The 17,228-nt window shown below is 48.9% G+C and overlaps 1 protein-coding gene across 1 annotated transcript; it reads right to left on the bottom strand.

Annotated features, from left to right (window-relative positions):
• Positions 1-9,799: 9,799 nt before the first annotated feature.
• Positions 9,800-17,228, bottom strand: SERPINE1 (serpin family E member 1). Its single transcript, XM_081090476.1, has 9 exons — positions 17,096-17,228; positions 16,240-16,511; positions 15,097-15,330; positions 14,355-14,549; positions 13,585-13,783; positions 12,452-12,552; positions 12,249-12,335; positions 11,678-11,761; positions 9,800-11,386 (listed from the first exon to the last, which is right to left on the bottom strand). The coding sequence occupies exons 2-9, from the start codon at positions 16,508-16,510 to the stop codon at positions 11,349-11,351; spliced, it is 1,209 nt and encodes a 402-aa protein (XP_080946602.1). The 5' UTR covers position 16,511; positions 17,096-17,228; the 3' UTR covers positions 9,800-11,348.

Raw genomic sequence — 17,228 nt, 5'->3', positions numbered from 1 at the left:
TTGAATGGAGTTCAAACTTGGCAAGATTTTGGTGGAAGCCACAGCTGCTTTGCTTCAAAGAAGAGCTTTCCACTGGAGTCAAAGCGACATCTGGTGGCTAGGGGATCAAAGGCTACATCAGGACGCCGGTGTTCCGGTTGGTAAGGCAAAGGTGTAAATGCAGGACACGCTGGTGACTGGCATGAGGGCAGCACCTTTGCTCCTGACTTCAACTGAGCTTTGCTCTGTGTTCACAGAGACCTGTGTTCACTGATGCCATCAAGAAGGCATACCCATAGGTGCAGTGGCAAGGAGCACAGACATGTCCCATTGCCTGGGCCTGTGTGACAATAACAGCAGCAAGTTATTCAACCTCTGTCTGGCTTAGTTTCCTTATCTGTATACTAGAGGCCCAGTGCACAAAATTCGTGCACGGGTGAGGTCCTTAGGCCTGGCCAGTGATCAGGGCCGATTGGGGCCTTCCAGCTACTGGCTGGGGCTTGCCGAGTGGTTGGAGAGGCCAGGGGAGGTTGGCTGGCTGTGGAAGGTTGGCTGTGGGAACGCACTGACCACCAGGGGGCAGCTCCTGCATTGAGTGTCTGCCCCCTGGTGGTCAGTGCACATCATAGCGACCAGTCGTCTGGTGTTCCGTTCGCTTAGGCTTTTATATATATATATACTAGAGGCCCGGTGCACAAAAATTGTGCACTCGCGGGGGAGGGAGGCCCCTCAGCCCGGCCTGTGCACTCTTGCAGTCTGGGACCCCTCAGGAGATAACGACCTGCTGGCTTAGGCCTGCTCCCGGGTGGCAGAGGGCAGGCCCAATCCCTAGGTGCAGCCCCTGGTCGGGCTCAGAGCAGGGCCGATTGGGGAGTTGGGGCGCCGCCCCCTGTCATACACAGAGCAGGGCGATCGGGAGGTTGTGATTCCACCCTCAGTCACTCTCAGGGTAGGGCCGATTGGGGGGTTGGGGCACCATCCCCTGTCACACTCAAGGCAGGGTCAATGGGGAGGTTGCGGCGCCACACCCTGTCATGCACAGAGCAGGGCCAATCAGGGGGTTGGGGCATTTCCCCCTGTCACTCACAGAGCAGGGCCCATCAGGAGGGTTGGGGCTCTGTACCCTGTCACGCACAGAGCAGGGCCCATCAGGGGGTTGGGGCGCTGCCCTCTATCACCCACAGAGCAGGGCCGATCAGGGGGTTGGGGTGCCGCCACTCTCACACTCAGGTCAGGGCCGATGGGGAAGTTATGGCTCTACCCCGTTACAGAGCAGGGCCTGTGATGGGGGGGGGGAGGTTGGGGCACCACACCCTGTCACACACAGAGCAGGGCCGATCAGGGGGTTGGGGCGCCGTACCCTGTCACACACAGAGCCGCAGGGTGATCAGGGGTTTGGGCGCTGCCCCCTGTCATGCTGATCCCGGTGCCGGGAGGCCTCGCGGCTCCGCTGATCCCAGTGCTGGGAGGCATATTACCCTTTTACTATATAGGGTAGAGGCCTGGTGCACGGGTGGGGGCTGGCTGGTTTGCCCTGAAAGGTGTCCTGGATCAGGGTGGGGGTCCCCACTGGGGTGCCTGGCCAGCCTGGGTGAGGGGATGATGACTGTTTGCAGCTGGTCACACACCCTTCAGGGTGGGGGTCCCTACTGGGGTGCCTGGCCAGTCTGGGTGAGGGGCTGAGGGCTGTTTTCAGGCTGGGGGGTGACTGAACTCTCAAACGCTCCTTTTTGCCTTTTTTTTTTTTTATTCTGGGCCAGCTTTACCTTGAGGCTTGGCTCCAGCTCTTAGGCCTCCGCTGCTGAAAGTAGGTTTCTGGCCTTTGCTTACAATGTTGCGATCCTGCTGGCTGAAGCCCGGCAGGTTTCTGGGGTTTTGTTTAGCTTCTATGTTTGTTACATAGTTGCTTGCAGCTCAGAGGCCTGCAGTGGCAGGCGGGGAATGTTGGGGTCCTCCATCACTGAAGCAAGCAAGCCTCATGTTAGTTTCAAGCTGCCTGGCTGCTGGCTGCCATCTTGGCTGACAGTTAATTTGCATATTGCCCTGATTAGCCAATGTGAAGGGTAGTGGTCGTACGCCAATTACCATGTTTCTCTTTTATTAGATAGGACTAGAGGCCCAGTGCACAAAAATTTGTGCACTCGGGGCGGGGTCCCCTCAGCCTGGCCTGTGCCCTCTTGCAGTTTGGGACCCCTCGGGAGATAACGACCTGCTGGCTTAGGCCTGCTCCCGGGTGGCAGAGGGCAGGCCCAATCCCTAGGTGCAACCCCTGGTCAGGCTCAGAGCAGGGCCAATTGGGGAGTTGGGGCGCCGCCCCCTGTCATGCACAGAGCAGGGCAGATCGGGAGGTTGCGATGCCACCTTCAGTCACGCTCAGGGTAGGGCCGATTGGGGGGTTGGGGCACCGCCCCCTGTCACACTCAAGGCAGGGTCGATGGGGAGGTTGCAGCGCCACCCCCTGTCACACACAGAGCCGCAGGGCTATCAGGGGGTTTGGGCACTGCCCCCTGTCACGCTGATCCTGGTGCCGGGAGGTCTCGCGGCTCCGCTGATCCCAGTGCTGGGAGGCATATTACCCTTTTACTATGTAGGATAGAGGCCTGGTGCACGGGTGGGGGCTGGCTGGTTTGCCCTGAAAGGTGTCCTGGATCAGGGTGGGGGTCCCCACTGTGGTGCCTGGCCAGTCTGGGTGAGGGGCTGAGGGCAGTTTTCAGGCTGGCGGGTGACTGAAGCTCCCAACTGCTCCTTTTTTTCCTTTTTTTAATTTTATTCTGGGTCAGCTTTAGCTCTGAGACTCCAGCTCTTAGGCCTCCGCTGCTGAAAGCAGGTTTCTGGCCTATGTTTACCTTCTGTATTTGAAACAATGTTGCAATCCTGCTGGCTGAAGCCCGGCGACTAAAGCAGGTTTCTGGGGTTTTGTTTAGCTTCTATATTTGTAACATAGTTGCTTAGAGTTGCAGCTCAGAGGCCCGCAGCAGCAGGCGGGGAACGTTGGAGTCCTCCGTCACTGAAGCAAGCAAGCCTCATGTTCGCTTCCAGCTGCCTGGCTGCCGGCCGCCATCTTGGCTGGCAGTTAATTTGCATATCGCCCTGATTAGCCAATGGGAAGGGTAGCGGTCGTACTCTAATTATCATGTTTATCTTTTATTAGATAGGACTAAGAGCCCAGCGTGCAATTCGAAACTGCGTGGTGCCGCCCACCCTGGAGCTGCTGGTCTGACCCTGCCTCCCTCTCTGATCCTTGAAGCAGCCCCGGCCGCTGCTGATCAGGCCCTCCCCCAGTGCAGGCGTGCAGAGGCCCCTGCCGCCCCACCCCTGACACTGCACGTTCAACCTCCTCCTGTCTGGTCTACCCGTTACAGCGTCCTGGTTAATTAGCATATTTCTCTATTTTATATATATATAGATAGATAATAAGTGTTTGCTACTATTAGTACTGTAACTGGACAACCAAAGGGTCTGGGCTGCCTGATACTACTTGAGCCAATTAAGCAGATAGGGTTAAAACATATATGAGCATTTACTCCAATAATACTGGCAGTAGGGGAGAGCAGGAGGTCATCCACAGAAATCTGCAATCCTCTCCCCATAAACCAGCTGCTTATATTGGGTAGAAGGACAAAGATTATGTGGGGAAAGTAGGAATTACAGGTATGGAAAGTAGGCATGGGATAATCACTACAGGTTACAAGTCATGCGGGCTTGAGGGGTTTACAGAGGACAGGTGCCTTTGGGCGCCCAGGGACCAGATTACAGGAAATGGGGCTGGGGGTTGTAAAGAGCAGGTGCCTCCACTAGGTTTTTTCAGCCACTAGGCTGTGAATCTTTCCATAATGAGAGGCAGTTCTCAGGACAGGAGGATGGACTGTATTCCAATGTTAGCTCCCATGTCTCAGGGCGTACAGCTCTCAGCCAGGTTAGAGTGTGCTTTCTCTAATCAGAACAGAATCATCACGGTTAACAGAGCATGATTAATATTATAATTGTAGCTGGTCCCCAATATCCTATTTCTGCCCCTAACAGTACCATAAACACACTTGAGGAACCATCTTTTAAAAATTGGCAGTAATGATGCTGGAAGCAGGTCTTGTTTTTTTGTTTGTTTGTTTGTTTGTTTTTAATCTCTAAAGAAACAGAGAAAGGAAGAGGGACTTGGGATGGCCAAGGAGAGGGCCCAGACAAAGCCAAGCAGGGCTGGGCAGGCTTTGCACCGCTGTGAGGCTGCATCATTCTCTTTGTCCTCAGAACACCTGAGAAAAGCAGAGGGCACTATTAAATGGGACACTTTCTGGAGCAAGTGCCCTTTGCTGTCATGAGGCCTTCTGAAGAACTCTTTTCTTCTGAGCCTTCTTAGCATGTAAGGATAGTTTTTGAACTGTATGTATACTGAAGAATTAAAGCAAATTTGTTACAGATGGGTAACTCCTCAACAGCTAGCCCAGTGCCTGTAATTGGTCATATTTTCAGGGTGTAAGGAGGATGAAAGATATATCTGGGTCTTGGTGTCCCTGAATTCTTGGATTGTTGCCTTCATGACCCAGCTACCCCTATGAGCTTAAAGGGAGATCTGTACAAGAGGAAGGAATTATTCCTGCAGGAAGAGGAATATATATGTATATCTTATATAATAAAAGGGTAATATGCAAATCGACCAACTGGCAGAACGACTGGTCACCATGATGCGCACTGATCACCAGAAAGCAGACGCCCAATGCGGGAGCTGCCCCCAGTGCTCAGTGCGCCAGAAGCCAGCGAGCGGGCCTACGCTGTCAGTCAAACATTCCCCGAGGGCTCTCGGACTGCGAGAGGGCGCAGGCTGGACTGAGGGACACCCCCCCACCCCGAGTGCATGAATTTTGTGCACCAGGCCTCTAATATATATATATATTATACACACACACACACACACACACACACACACACACACACATAATTGATTTCAGAGAGGAAGGGAGAGGGAGAGAGAGAGATAGAAGCATCAATGATGAGAGAGAATCATTAATTAGCTGCCTCCTGCACGCCCCCCCATTGAGGATCGAGCCCACAACCTGGGCATGTGCCCTGACAGGGATTCGAACCCGTGACCTCTGGTTCATAGGTTGACCTTCCACCACTGAGCCATGTTGGCCAGCCAAAATGAATACTTTAGTACCAGCTGAAGTTCTGGCCACAAATCTCAGTGTAGAAGTATTTTGAGAACTGGATCAGGCCTCATGTAGTTTTTGTGTCTATGGTCTAAGACAGTTAGAAGTAGGCCAAATGGCCTCTTTAGCCTGTTTTCTCTACTTCTACAACCATATCTTTGTCCTACAAAGCTTGTCAGCTACACAGGAAAGGAAAGATGAAAAACTCACTGAGGTTAAAACAGCATCTCTATCTAAATCTGAGAGTAGCTTTAGTGAACCACCCTTTTGCGCCTCCTTTCCTTTGGGTATTGTCCTGGCTCCCACTGGTTTTCTTCTTTCTTTTTTAAATTTTTATTGATTTCAAAGGACGAGGGAGACGGAGACAGAAACATCAGTGATGAGAGAGAATCATTGATTGGCTGCCTCCTGAACATTCCCTCCTGGGATCAAGCCCACAAACCAGAGAATCATTGATTGGCTGCCTCCTGAACATTCCCTCCTGGGATCAAACCCATTAGCCCTGACTGGGAATTGAACCATAACCTTCTGGTTCGTAGGTCCATGCTCAAGCACTGACCCACACTGGCCAGCCACCAGTGGTTTTCTAAGAAGAGAGGGAAACCTTCCTTCTAGGTTTGAATGGGCTTTGGGTCCCTTCTGACTCTATCAGCTTTTGGCAAAGAGAAAACTTTTTTTTTTTAAATATATTTTATTGATTTTTTGCAGAGAGGAAGGGAGAGAGAGAGAGAGAGTTAGAAACATTCATCAGCTGCCTCCTGCACATCTCCCACTGGGGATGTGCCCGCAACCCAGGTACATGCCCTTGACCGGAATCGAACCCGGGACCTTTCAGTCCGCAGGCTGACGCTCTATCCACTGAGCCAAACTGGTTTCGGCGGCAAAGAGAAAACTTGAAGAAATCGAACCTGAAGAGAGGAATCCATTAGGAGGAGGTGTCAAATAAGCATATCTTCTTTTTATTTTTTTAAAATATATTTTGTTGATTTTTTACAGAGAGGAAGGGAGAAGGATAGAGAGTTAGAAACATCAATGAGAGAGAAACATCGATCAGCTGCCTCCTGCACACTCCCTACTAGGGATGTGACTGCAATCAAGGTACATGCCCTTGACCAGAATCGAACCTGGGACCCCTCAGTCTGCAGGCCGACGCTCTATCCACTGAGCCAAACCGGTTAGGGCAAATAAGCACATCTTCTCTGAATATTTTACTGCAGTGATTTTCAATCTTTTTCATCTCATGGCACATGTAAACCAATTACGAAAATTCTGTGGCACACCAAAAGATATCTTTTTTGCTGATCTGATCAAAAAATTTTGATTCTTTCACACTGGGTGACCATTGTTGTGTTGGCTGCTGTCATTTTTTTATTTGATAGTCGGAAAAGAGGTCATTGCCCCTGACTAAATAGATATTGCATCTTTTAAAAATTCTTGTGGAACACCAGTTGAAAATCACTGTCTTAGTGTATCATGATGAGGCACCCAAGAATGCCCTTGATGAACCTTGAGAGAAAAACAGGAATGGAAAGGGCAGTGAGATGATCTTTTGTACTGTTGAATGATTGGGGAGTGAGTGAATGCGTGAATACCCTTTCTGGATTGGCATCTTGATAAAAATTTGCTCCAAGGAAGTCTAACAATTTTAGAGAGAATGATAATGTGAAGGTTCTTTTAGTTCAAGGTCTAAAATTTGTCTTTATTTATGGCAGTGGGCTTATTTAGGAAAGTTGTGAAGGCTTATTTAGGCTCGAGAAAAGTCAGGATTCTACAAATGATCACTGTTGATTGTTTTATACCACTTGAACATGCTTGTTTTACCAGAATCACAGAATTGTGGGATTGGGGGTTCTTAAAAGATACCTAGTCCCATCACTAGGAAGTGATTCTATGGATATACAAACACTTGTGTATAGGGATAAATGTGCAAGGCTGTTCATCTCAGCATTGCTGGTAGCAACAATGACAATGTTAAAAAGCCAGGAAACAACCCAAATGTTGATCTGCAGTAGTTAAGGAATTATAGTACATTATATATGTGAGGGATGTATCATTAGGTAAATAAAACAAGCTGCAGAACACTTGCTTTATATATATTCTATATAATAAATCCTATATAATAAAAGCCTAATATGCAAATTGACCAAACGGTGGAACGACAAGTGGCTATGATGTGCACTGACCACCAGAGGGCAGATGTTCAACACAGGAGCTGCCCCCAACCCGCAGGCCCCAGGCCAGCCAAGGCAGGTGCCAGCGGCCCCCCCTTCCTCCTATTGCCCCACCAGTTGCCCCACAGATCGGCCCTGATCACTGGCCAGGCCTTGGGACCCTACCCATGACACTAGAGGCCCAGTGCATGAAATCGTGCACGGGTGCGGGGGGGGGGGGGGATTCCTCTGGGTGGCCTGCAGGGATCAGGCCAAAACCCGCAGTCCAACGCTGCCTGCAGCTCCTACCCGCCACTCCCACTCATTCTGGCCCCATTGTGCCTGCCGAGGGCTTGTGCCCAATCAGTCCCGATCGATTGGGAGTGGCTCACACTGCTGCAGTAGCACTCACCAGCCATGAGCCTTGCATCTGGTGCCTCCCAAGGGGAGTGGCCTGTGGGATCAGGCTGAAACCGGCTCTCCCACATCCCCCGAGGGGTCCAAGATTGCGAGAGCCTGCAGGCCAAGCTGAGGGACCCCACTGGTGCATAATTGGGATGGGGAGGAACCACGGGAGGGCTCCAGGGTGTGTCCGGCCCATCCTGCTCAGTCCCGATTGGCCAGACCCCAGCAGTAAGCTAACCTACTGGTCGGAGCATCTGCTCCCTGGTGGTCAGTGCACGTTATAGCAACTGGTCAACCAGTGACTGTCTGCCCCCTGGTGGTCAGTACATGTCATAGCGAGCAGTTGAGCAGCCTTAGATATCATTAGCATATTACGCTTTGATTGATTGTTCGGTTGTTCTGCCGTTCAATCTATTTGCATATTACCCTTTTATTATATAGGATGGTATGATCTTATTTGTGAGAAAGTAACAAATATTTTAAATATTCTTATAAATGCTTACCAAAGTTCTGAAAGAGCACTCAAGAGACTGGGGCTTACTAAATTCCCACTTTTAATCTGTTGGGCTGTTTGAATGTCTTACAATAAGCATGTGTTCTTTTTTAAAAAATATATTTTTATTGATTTCAGAGAGGAAGGAAGAGGGAGAGATAGAAACATCAATGATGAAAGAATCATTGATCGGCTGCCTCCTGCACACCCCCTACTGAGGATCAACCCCGTATCCCGGGCATGTGCTCTTGACCGGAATCAAACCAAGGACCGTTCAGTTCGCAGGCTCTATCCACTGAGCCAAACCACTAGAGCAAGCATGTGTTCCTTATCACTTAAAAAAAGTCACCTCATCTTATACCCTGACTGCTGAAGCATCCTTACTAAGTGGTCATCCTGGCTTTCTTAGAACATTTCCAGTGGTGGGGAAATCCTTACCTCTTAACTACCAGACAGTGTTTTTACCAGTACCCTTCCAGATGATAATTCCTTCCTATTATGATATGATCTAGGATTCCAGGGGCTGGTTCTATCAATCTTGTCTTGAGGGGCCTGGAGCTGGATGGTGCACAATTTTGACAGATAGTTCTTGGTATTTTTTCAGTTAAAAAATTATTTTTGAATATATGATCAGAAACTAATGTCTTTGGGTGATCTCACTCATGTGGAATATAATTAACAAAATAAACTGATGAACGGAGTGGATCACGAGACATGGAAGCATGGAACACAATGTGGAATCTCAGAGGGAAGGCGGGGAGGGCCGTTGGGTGGGAGGTAACCAATCAAAGCCCTTGTATGCATATATGCATCACCTATGGATGCATACAATAGAATGGTGAAGGCCTGGGGGGAGGGGGGGGCGGGAGGCTAGAGGGGACCAGTGTGTGTCGGGGGAGGGGACATATGTAATACTTTCAACAATAAAAAAGAAACTAATATCTTCTGGGAAGAGTCTTCAAGATACTAGAATAAAATACTTTTTAGGATATCATTTTAAGGACGATATGAAGAATGTATATAACAAAAGAGCTTTGGTTTTCAAGGAACCTGATATGTAAATGGGGGTGGGGGTAGTATGCACACCTGAGCATACATGAATAAAAGCACGGTTACACTCCAGGAAAAGGAAAAAATCAGTAAATGCCAAGGGGAGTGTGAGGATGTTGACTGAATCCATGGAAATGCTGGTTGGAGCAAATGGACTTAGTCTGGATTTTGATAAATGGGGAGGGGGGTAGGTGCAGGGGATAGCAGAATTTGGTGGTAGAAAGAAATGGTGTGACTAGAGATGGAAACCTGGGGGGACAGTGGGTGTGTGCGGGCCTGTCTGAGTGGTAGGTGTTTGGAGGAACACTCTTTCCCTTTTTGAGGATGGTGCCCAGGGGAGAATCATGCCCACACAGTATGTCCCTGGAGCCTTCTTGTTGAGCCCCTGAGGCCAGTCCTGTGCACTTGCTGTGGCAAGTCGACGTGCCTGGTCCATGCGTGTATGTTTCCTAAAGATCCCTTTCACCTGAAATGGCTGTGAACTGACAGGATTTTGATTTTGTACTGTGTGAGATGTGGAAAATAAAGGCGGGGACTGTTTTTGGAATATTATTCTTATTTATTTATTTTATTGTTTTAAAAAACATTTTTACTTTTTATATATCGTAAGTGAAAAAGCATATAATCCAACACAATTTCAAAAACATTGGACCCTACATTTGGGTCTCCTTGTGAGTATAGTTGTGGCTGTCACCATCCAGTGCATAATGAAAAAAGAAAAAAACAACAAGGGACCAAGACTTCTTGCTGAAGGACACATCGGGATGACTAGGCTGCTATTGGGATGCGTTCATTTGATATCTGTGTGCAGTTCTTCAACAAATTGGTCTTCATGCCATACCCCTTAGCTAGCTGGTTTTCAGGAAAATTACCTAACTAGGGTAGTTGAGCCTGAATTCACTGTCTCTCTTTCATCCCCCCTCGTTTTCTCTCTCCCTTTCTCACGTGTCCACCGCTCACACACAGCAGCCGGAAATGACACACTGAAGTGAGTCACCGATGCAGCTGTGAGTCACCCTATAATTGGGGAAAGTTCTGTCCTGCTAGGTCGTGCATCCCTTTGCACTCCTGCTCCTAAGTGCATTGGAAAATTTTAAAATCTCTCTGTCCTCACTCTAGTCTCTCTCACCCACCACATCCTTTGGGTCCCTAAAGTGGGAAGTTGGGTAGTCTTGGCAGGAGTCCTAATCCATCAAGTGGAAAGGAAAGGAGAGAAGAGCGACGGGGTTCAGGCAGCCACAAGGTGGCAGTGTGGGCCCCTCACGCTTGCCGCCCAGAGGGGTATGGCAGCTAGGTGACCAGCCTCCTGAGATGCAATCACACAGATCACAAAGGAACACCAAGCAAGTTTAAATAATATGCTTTTTGTTAAATAGTCCTCTTTCTCTCTAACAAGCACACAAAAAAGTGATAAATATTCAAGCACACCTCTGTCATCCTACCCTCCCCACTAGGAGATTAGAGCACACTTTCTTCCTCTATTCCTGCAAAATAAAGTTTGTGGGAAGCAGAAACCTGCTTCTATAAGTAAACAAGTCACCTACACTCCGAAATAATAGATGCTCACTGTTTCTGGGGAGGGAGACAGCCAGGCCAGGGTGAGACCCTACAGCTGGTCACAGCACCTCTGTGCTGGAGAGAGATGGATCGTGCAATGAAAGGTGTTTCTTCCATTGGTCTTCCCTGGCCCGACGCCAGCCTCCTCAGCAGTGGCAGACAGTGCAAGAGTTAGGGCAACGTGACTGGAACAGTTTCTCCTGTAAGCCTTGCGGTGCCATCTGCCAGGGCCTCAATGGGACCCAGATCTGAAGACCCAAAAAGGCAGAGCGATGGGCAGAAGCAGCTGCACGCGTGGCTCTGAGAGTTTTACAGTCGGATTTGGAGACCTTCGGGGCGCAGTGCTTCAGCGGTCCCCGCCAGGGCCTCCACGGGGGGAGTTTTATCGAAAGGTCCCCTTTTCTCCCTTGGAGAGGCTGAGGTCTAAAAGGCAGAGTTACCATTTAAAAAAAAAAAAAGCGAATGTCTTCTCTTCTCCAGAAAGGCTAATTAAAAGTTCTTTTCTTCGCAGTTTCTTCTTCTCTGATACATCTCCAGTTCTGTCTGAGTTGAGAACTTCTTTTTTCATGGTCAGGGTTCCATCACTTGGCCCATGAAAAGGACCGTTCCTGAGGACAGAAGAATCGTGGGAAATGAGAACTGGAAGGAATGGCAGAGCTCACCAAGCTTGTAGTGATGGGTGAACTAAGATGAATGAGATGTCTGGAGTCACAGCTGCTTTAGTGACTAAGCTCAGACTGGGGTCCTGGTACAGCGCTCCATCTATGAGAGAGCACTGCCATTGAGGAGGGAAGAGGAACAGAGTTATGGATTCCTTGCCTAGAGTCCTGGGGTAAGAGGGTGTCTACACTTGTCTGGACCAGTGCTGACATGGTGGAGCATTGTGGCCTCGGGCTCACCTGTGGGGTTGTGCCGCACCACAAAGAGGAAGGGTCTGTCCATGATGATCTCCTCAGGGGCCATTCGGGCTGAGACGGTAATGGCTGGAAGAGAAGGGACAATGTCTTAGAACAGAGGGAAGTAGGCACTGGTTCCTGGACCTGAACCTTAAAAGTGTAGGGAAATCTCCTGAGGCCTGGTTTCTTCCAGGAGCTTGGTGGAGATCCATCAGCTGCTCCCCTTCAGACAGACATTTATCTAAACCCTTTTAGGGCATGTTGAGAATCAAGTTCCTTAAGGTGAGTAGCCACCATGAGAACAACCCAGACTTTCCTTTGGGAGGTCTTTCACATTCAGAGGACCTCAGGAGCCACTGGAGTAAGGGAATGGGGTTCCAGGGAAAGCAGGCCCATTTTTCCTGGCTGAGAAACACCAAGGAAGAAAGGGCAATACTCCCCGCACAGGAAGTGCTGCTCTGTGAGGCCTGGTGAAGCAGGGCAGAGGGAGTTCATCCCAGGTGTAGGTGCCATAGGGACCCCTCCTGTCAGCCTTGGGCCAAGACTTGCCAGGCCTCACCTGAGCCTGACTCACCTGTAGAGGAGGATGCCTCCGTGCCTCTTTCATTCACCTTGATCTTCACTTTTTGCAGTGCCTGCGATACGTAAAGAGGCTCTTGATCTGAAACAGGAGTGGATACAAGAGTAGGTCAGCCGTGGTTTTCCCGGAACAGCTCCTTTATCCTCTAAGGGACTGCACAGCCCACCCGGATAAGAAATGAAAGGAAAATCTCTTACCTGAAAAAGTTGAGAAGTCCGCTTGGCTTGGACTAAAGATGTTGGTCATCCCCAAGTTCTCCAAGGGCCTCCTGAGGTCAACTTCACTCTCCAGGGAGAACCTATAGACAGGAGCAGAAAACAGCTCAAGCTCAGGCTACCTCCGGCCACCTCTCCCCGTCCCTACCAGGTATCACCCTGGCAGCCTGATAGGATTGGGACTGATGTGAAAGTAGAAGAGGGAGGCTTGTGATTTCAAGGTCTCTGCTTGCTAGAGGTCTAATATTAATGAACATTCTTATGACTAATTACTTTTCTCAAGTAAGACAGTAGTTTATTTTGTCTTAGGGAAAATTCTGGTCTGTAGATTGTGTTTCTGAGAGCTAACCAGAAGAAGACTCAAGCAGCGAGGCTTTGGGCTGTTCTCTGCTCCCCATCAGGGCACCACTAATTACTTCCATTCTTGGGTAGGAAGGAGGAAGGGAGGGAGGGAAGGAGGGAGGGAGGGAGGGAGAGAGAGAGAGAGAGAGAGAGAGAGAGAGAGAGAGAGAGAGAGAGAGAGAGAACTAACCAACTAAATTCTCCTCTTTCCTAGGGCCTCAAATGAAAGTATATGGGAATTTGGGGTAAGCTTGGTGGGAGGCTTTCCTACAATTCTGGAATTACCCAGCCCCAGCCTTCTCCACCCTCTGCTTCTGCAGAAGGATTTAAAAGATCTGTTAGACACTATAATTCCAGCTGCTCCATCTGCACAAGTGATTCCTTTTGTTCCCATTTTTGGATGTTGACTTGAGAAGATGGGGTGGGAGTGAGGGGCATTCATAAAAAGGTGAAGGCAGATTTAGCCTCCCACCTCTAGTATTTCTATGGCTCTTCCTTTGGCTGGCTTTTGTTGGATATTCTGAGGGAGTCATATGCAGGGGCATAGTCTAGAAAACCCCTCCTTGCCCTCTAGCAGAAATGGGAGGAGGGATGATGAGAGGAATCTTAATCAAACCCAGGCAGTTTCCCATCAGCCTCCCACACATGTCCCTGCCCTGCAAACATCACATTTGGGAAACTCAACCCGGGGCTGTGTTTTCAGGAGAGAGGAGAGGCGGGAGATGAGGGGATTAAGGAAATGGCAAATGTGGCTGGAGCAATGGGTGGCTTACTTGGGCAGAATCAGGAGGCGGGGCAGACGGGTCATATTTCCTTTCCACTGGCTGATGAGCTGGGCATCCAGAATGTTGGTGAGGGCTGAGAGAGGCACCTCTTTTTCATAGGGAGCAGCAATGAACATGCTGAGAGTGTCCCCATGGTAGGGCAACTCCAAGATGTCGTAGTAATGGCCATCAGGGGTGGAAAACTCAGCTGTGAAGACACCAAGATGGCGCATTGAAAATGATTCCAGCTCTTGTTGATTTTAACCCAGCACTAGATTTTCAACTAGTTCTCCTGTCCTCTCTCCATTCTTTTGGAAGCTAGCTTTCCGTTCTGGCTTTTGAGGCCCCCACACCCACAGCTCCCCTATTCAATGTTTTCATTTTCATTTCCTTTATTTCCTGCCAATTCCATTTCTTCTGGTTTCTCTGTCTCTTTCTGACTGTCTGCTTCCCCATATCCAGCCACTAATTCATTCCAGTCCTCTTCTCCTGAATCTCAACTTCCACATCGCCCTTCTCACAGCAGGATTTGTGGGCCATATGAGGATGTGAGATGGGGTCAAGTGGCCAAACATGGGCCTGAGGGAACTGCTGGGTTTCAGCTTCATCTTGGATAAGATAAAGCTATTTTCAGCTGCTCCAATTATCCTAGTGTCTCCTATTTGGGAAGTGTTTCTTAAAGCTGAGGTATATTCTAGGGTTTCTCCTCCCTTAGAGGGGAACAGCCAGGGATGGGGTCTAGTAGGTACAGGGTTTGGGGAAGGGAGTCTTGCACTTACTGTAGTTGAACTTGCTGGTCTGAGTCATCATGGGCACCGAGACAGTGCTGCCATCGGACTTGTGGAAGAGGCGGTGGTGGGTGCCCAACTCTGGGAAGGGTGTCTTCCAGTGGCCATTGAAGTACAGGGCATTCACTAGTACCAGGCGTGTCAGACTGTCCACGGCCCCTTCACCAAGTAAGTCACTAATCATGCCTATGGGAAAACCAGGTGATCAGGAGCTAGATCTTTTCTTAATCCTCTTAGGTAAGTTCTCTTCAACTCACAGGCTTCAAATGGATGTGTGTCTATTGAAGTGATCCAGTCAGAAGGTAGTCTGGGGGTTTAGATAAACCAATCTAGCCGTTTTCAACCTGTTTCATCTGCCTGAGGATCTCAGAAAGCCTCCCAGCTCACCACACTTTCTTGAGCCTGGGATCCTGTCTAGGATCAGACCTGGAAACTTAAGTCTTCCCTTATTTTGCTCCCTAAGCTACATGTAGTCTTGAAGGGGTGTGTGTGCTCCTTATCATGGTTAGTACCATGCTAATGATGTTGTACAGCACTTTTTAGAGCTGCCTTTTGAGTTGGTTCATGAGAAGACCTAATTATGAAAACTATGACACTGATTCTTAAATCACTTGACCTTCTGCCTACAAAGAAAAGAATGCTGAAAGGGAGAGGTTGGTATATTTGGGATTTGTTCCCGTAACCCCTTTCTTGGCAGGCCCTTGGGCCCCGCTTCCTTTCCTTGCCTGCTCACCTTTTGTGTGTCTCTTCACCCAGTCATTGATGATGAACCTGGCTCTCTCAATCTCTGAAAAGTCCACCTGCTTGACTGTGGTGCGGAACAGCCTGAAGAAGTGAGGCATGAAACCTTGAACCAGCTTCAGATCCCGCTGGACGAAGATGGCATCGGCGATGCTGATCTCATCCTTGTTCCATGGCCCCATGAGTTCCTTGTACAGTTGACGAAGGGCAGGGGCCATGCCCTTCTCTGTGCCAGAGGAAGGAAAGGACACATCAGGCTCATGTTCAACCAAGGGGTCCCAGCTGGGCCAACCCTCCCTCATGAATGGGCTCTTCTGCTCCCCTAGGTTTCTCTAGAGCAGTGGTTCTCAACCTTCCTAATGCCGTGACCCTTTAATACAGTTCCTCATGTTGTGGTGACCCCCAATTTCATTGCTACAAATTGAACATAATTAAAGCATAGTGATTAATCACAAAAACAATATGTAATTATATATGTGTTTTCCGATGGTGTTAGGTGACCCCTGTGAAAGTGTCTTTCGACCCTCAAAGGGGTCTAGACCCACAGGTTGAGAGCCGCTGCTCTAGAGGGAGATTTCATTCCAAATCTTAATCTCTTTTGCATCTCCTTCTTTTTTCAAAAATATCAGGTCTTAATCCTTTGTTTGGGTTAGAATATTTTTCTGTTTTTAAGTTATGAACCGTACATTTTTTCTCATAATAATAATAATAATAGCTATGCAAAGCATTTCATATAGACAATTCTGTTTAATCCTTACAGCAGCCGTCTGTGCCAGGTACTTTTATTATCCCCATTTTGTTCATGAGCAAACTGAGCCTTGTTTCTCTATCTCTTTCTTCCCTTAATTTGCCCCAGAGGGGTTAATGAGTGAGATGAGTTAAGATTATGCTAGGGGTTAAGATTATGCAGCTAATAAGTGGTCATACAAGGTTGTTTTACACCAAATCCACTGGCCTGTACACCTTGCGACTGGTCAAGGGTCAAGTGACACAGGGTATGGTGGTCCCTATGACATGCAGTACAGGTGTTGGCTCAGCTAAGCTGGAGTCAGCCTTTCCTCTGCTTTTGGTTGGTTACACCCTAGTTCTGGGAAGGCTGCATGAGTGCCTGCCTCCTACTTTGCCCATCTCTCACCTTCAATATCGAATTGCATTGCCGCTTGGATCTGCTGCCTGGTTTCTCCTGTGGTTGTTAGCTGCAGCATGGCCAGGACTGAGGCCACCCCATAAGGTGAGAAAATCACATTGCGGTCCTGGGAGGCCTGGGCCACCTGCTGAAACACCTTCACTCCAAAATCTGTGACCATTTGGGCCGCCTCAAGCTGGCGATGGTCCGAGGCAGATCCTTCACCAAGGATGAAGGCCAGGCCCAGAGCTAGGCAGGCAAAGACTGGAGACACTTTCATCCTAGGGCAAGTGGGAAAGGATCTGATGAGAGCATAGTTCAAGAAGAATGGTGAATGGGGAGGGGAGATGACCTCCCAGCCATGGGCCATGCTTCCCATGTTTGTTGCTGACAGGTGCTAAATGAACACAAGGGCAAGATTCACTAAGAAACCATGATGGGGCCCTGGCCAGTGAGGCTCAGTTATCCTGTAACCCAAAAGGTGGTGGATTCAATTTCCCGTCAGGGCACATACGCAGGTTGCGGGTTCAATTTCTGGTCTGGGTGATTGTGAGAGGCAACTAATCGATGTTTCTTTCTCACATCGATGTTTCTCTCACATCGGATGCTTCTCTCTCTCCCTTTCTTCCTCTAAGAACAATTTTAAAAATGGTTAATAATAATAATAATAATAATAATAATAATAATAAAGAAACCATGATGGGTTCAGATTCTGCAATCACTGCTATGGAGGCACCTTAGGCTGCAGGTCTTGGGGAGGGGATGGAAGAGGCAAAGTGGGGATCTTGGATGGGGAAATTCTGTACAGGGACATTCTCTACCTTAACCCAAGGGAAAAGATGGAGAGAGTTTGATTTCCTCTTACCTGAAGTTCTCAAAGTGCCTTGTGAATGGTGGTTTGTCCAGCTGCTGCTGCAGATGGTGGTGATTCTGTTGCTGCTGGAGAGTGGTGTGTCTCTCTTGACAGTGCCCTTAGCCCTGCAGCCAAACACAGCTGT

The sequence above is a fragment of the Myotis nattereri genome (genome assembly GCF_964212035.1).
Source record: "Myotis nattereri genome assembly, chromosome: 4".
In the NCBI taxonomy this organism is placed as follows: Eukaryota; Metazoa; Chordata; class Mammalia; order Chiroptera; family Vespertilionidae; genus Myotis; species Myotis nattereri.
Note: the sequence above shows the minus strand (reverse complement) of the source record. Positions and strands in the feature narration are given on the sequence as shown.

Excerpts from the sequence above, each read along its gene's own strand:
- SERPINE1 (XM_081090476.1), bottom strand. The coding sequence starts at position 16,510 with ATGAAAGTGTCTCCAGTCTTTGCCTGCCTAGCTCTGGGCCTGGCCTTC. Across the intron at positions 15,331-16,239 it reads AATGCAATTCGATATTGAAG|AGAAGGGCATGGCCCCTGCC; the intron begins GTGAGAGATGGG and ends CCTCTGGCACAG. Across the intron at positions 11,387-11,677 it reads GGTGCGGCACAACCCCACAG|GAACGGTCCTTTTCATGGGC; the intron begins GTGAGCCCGAGG and ends TTCTGTCCTCAG.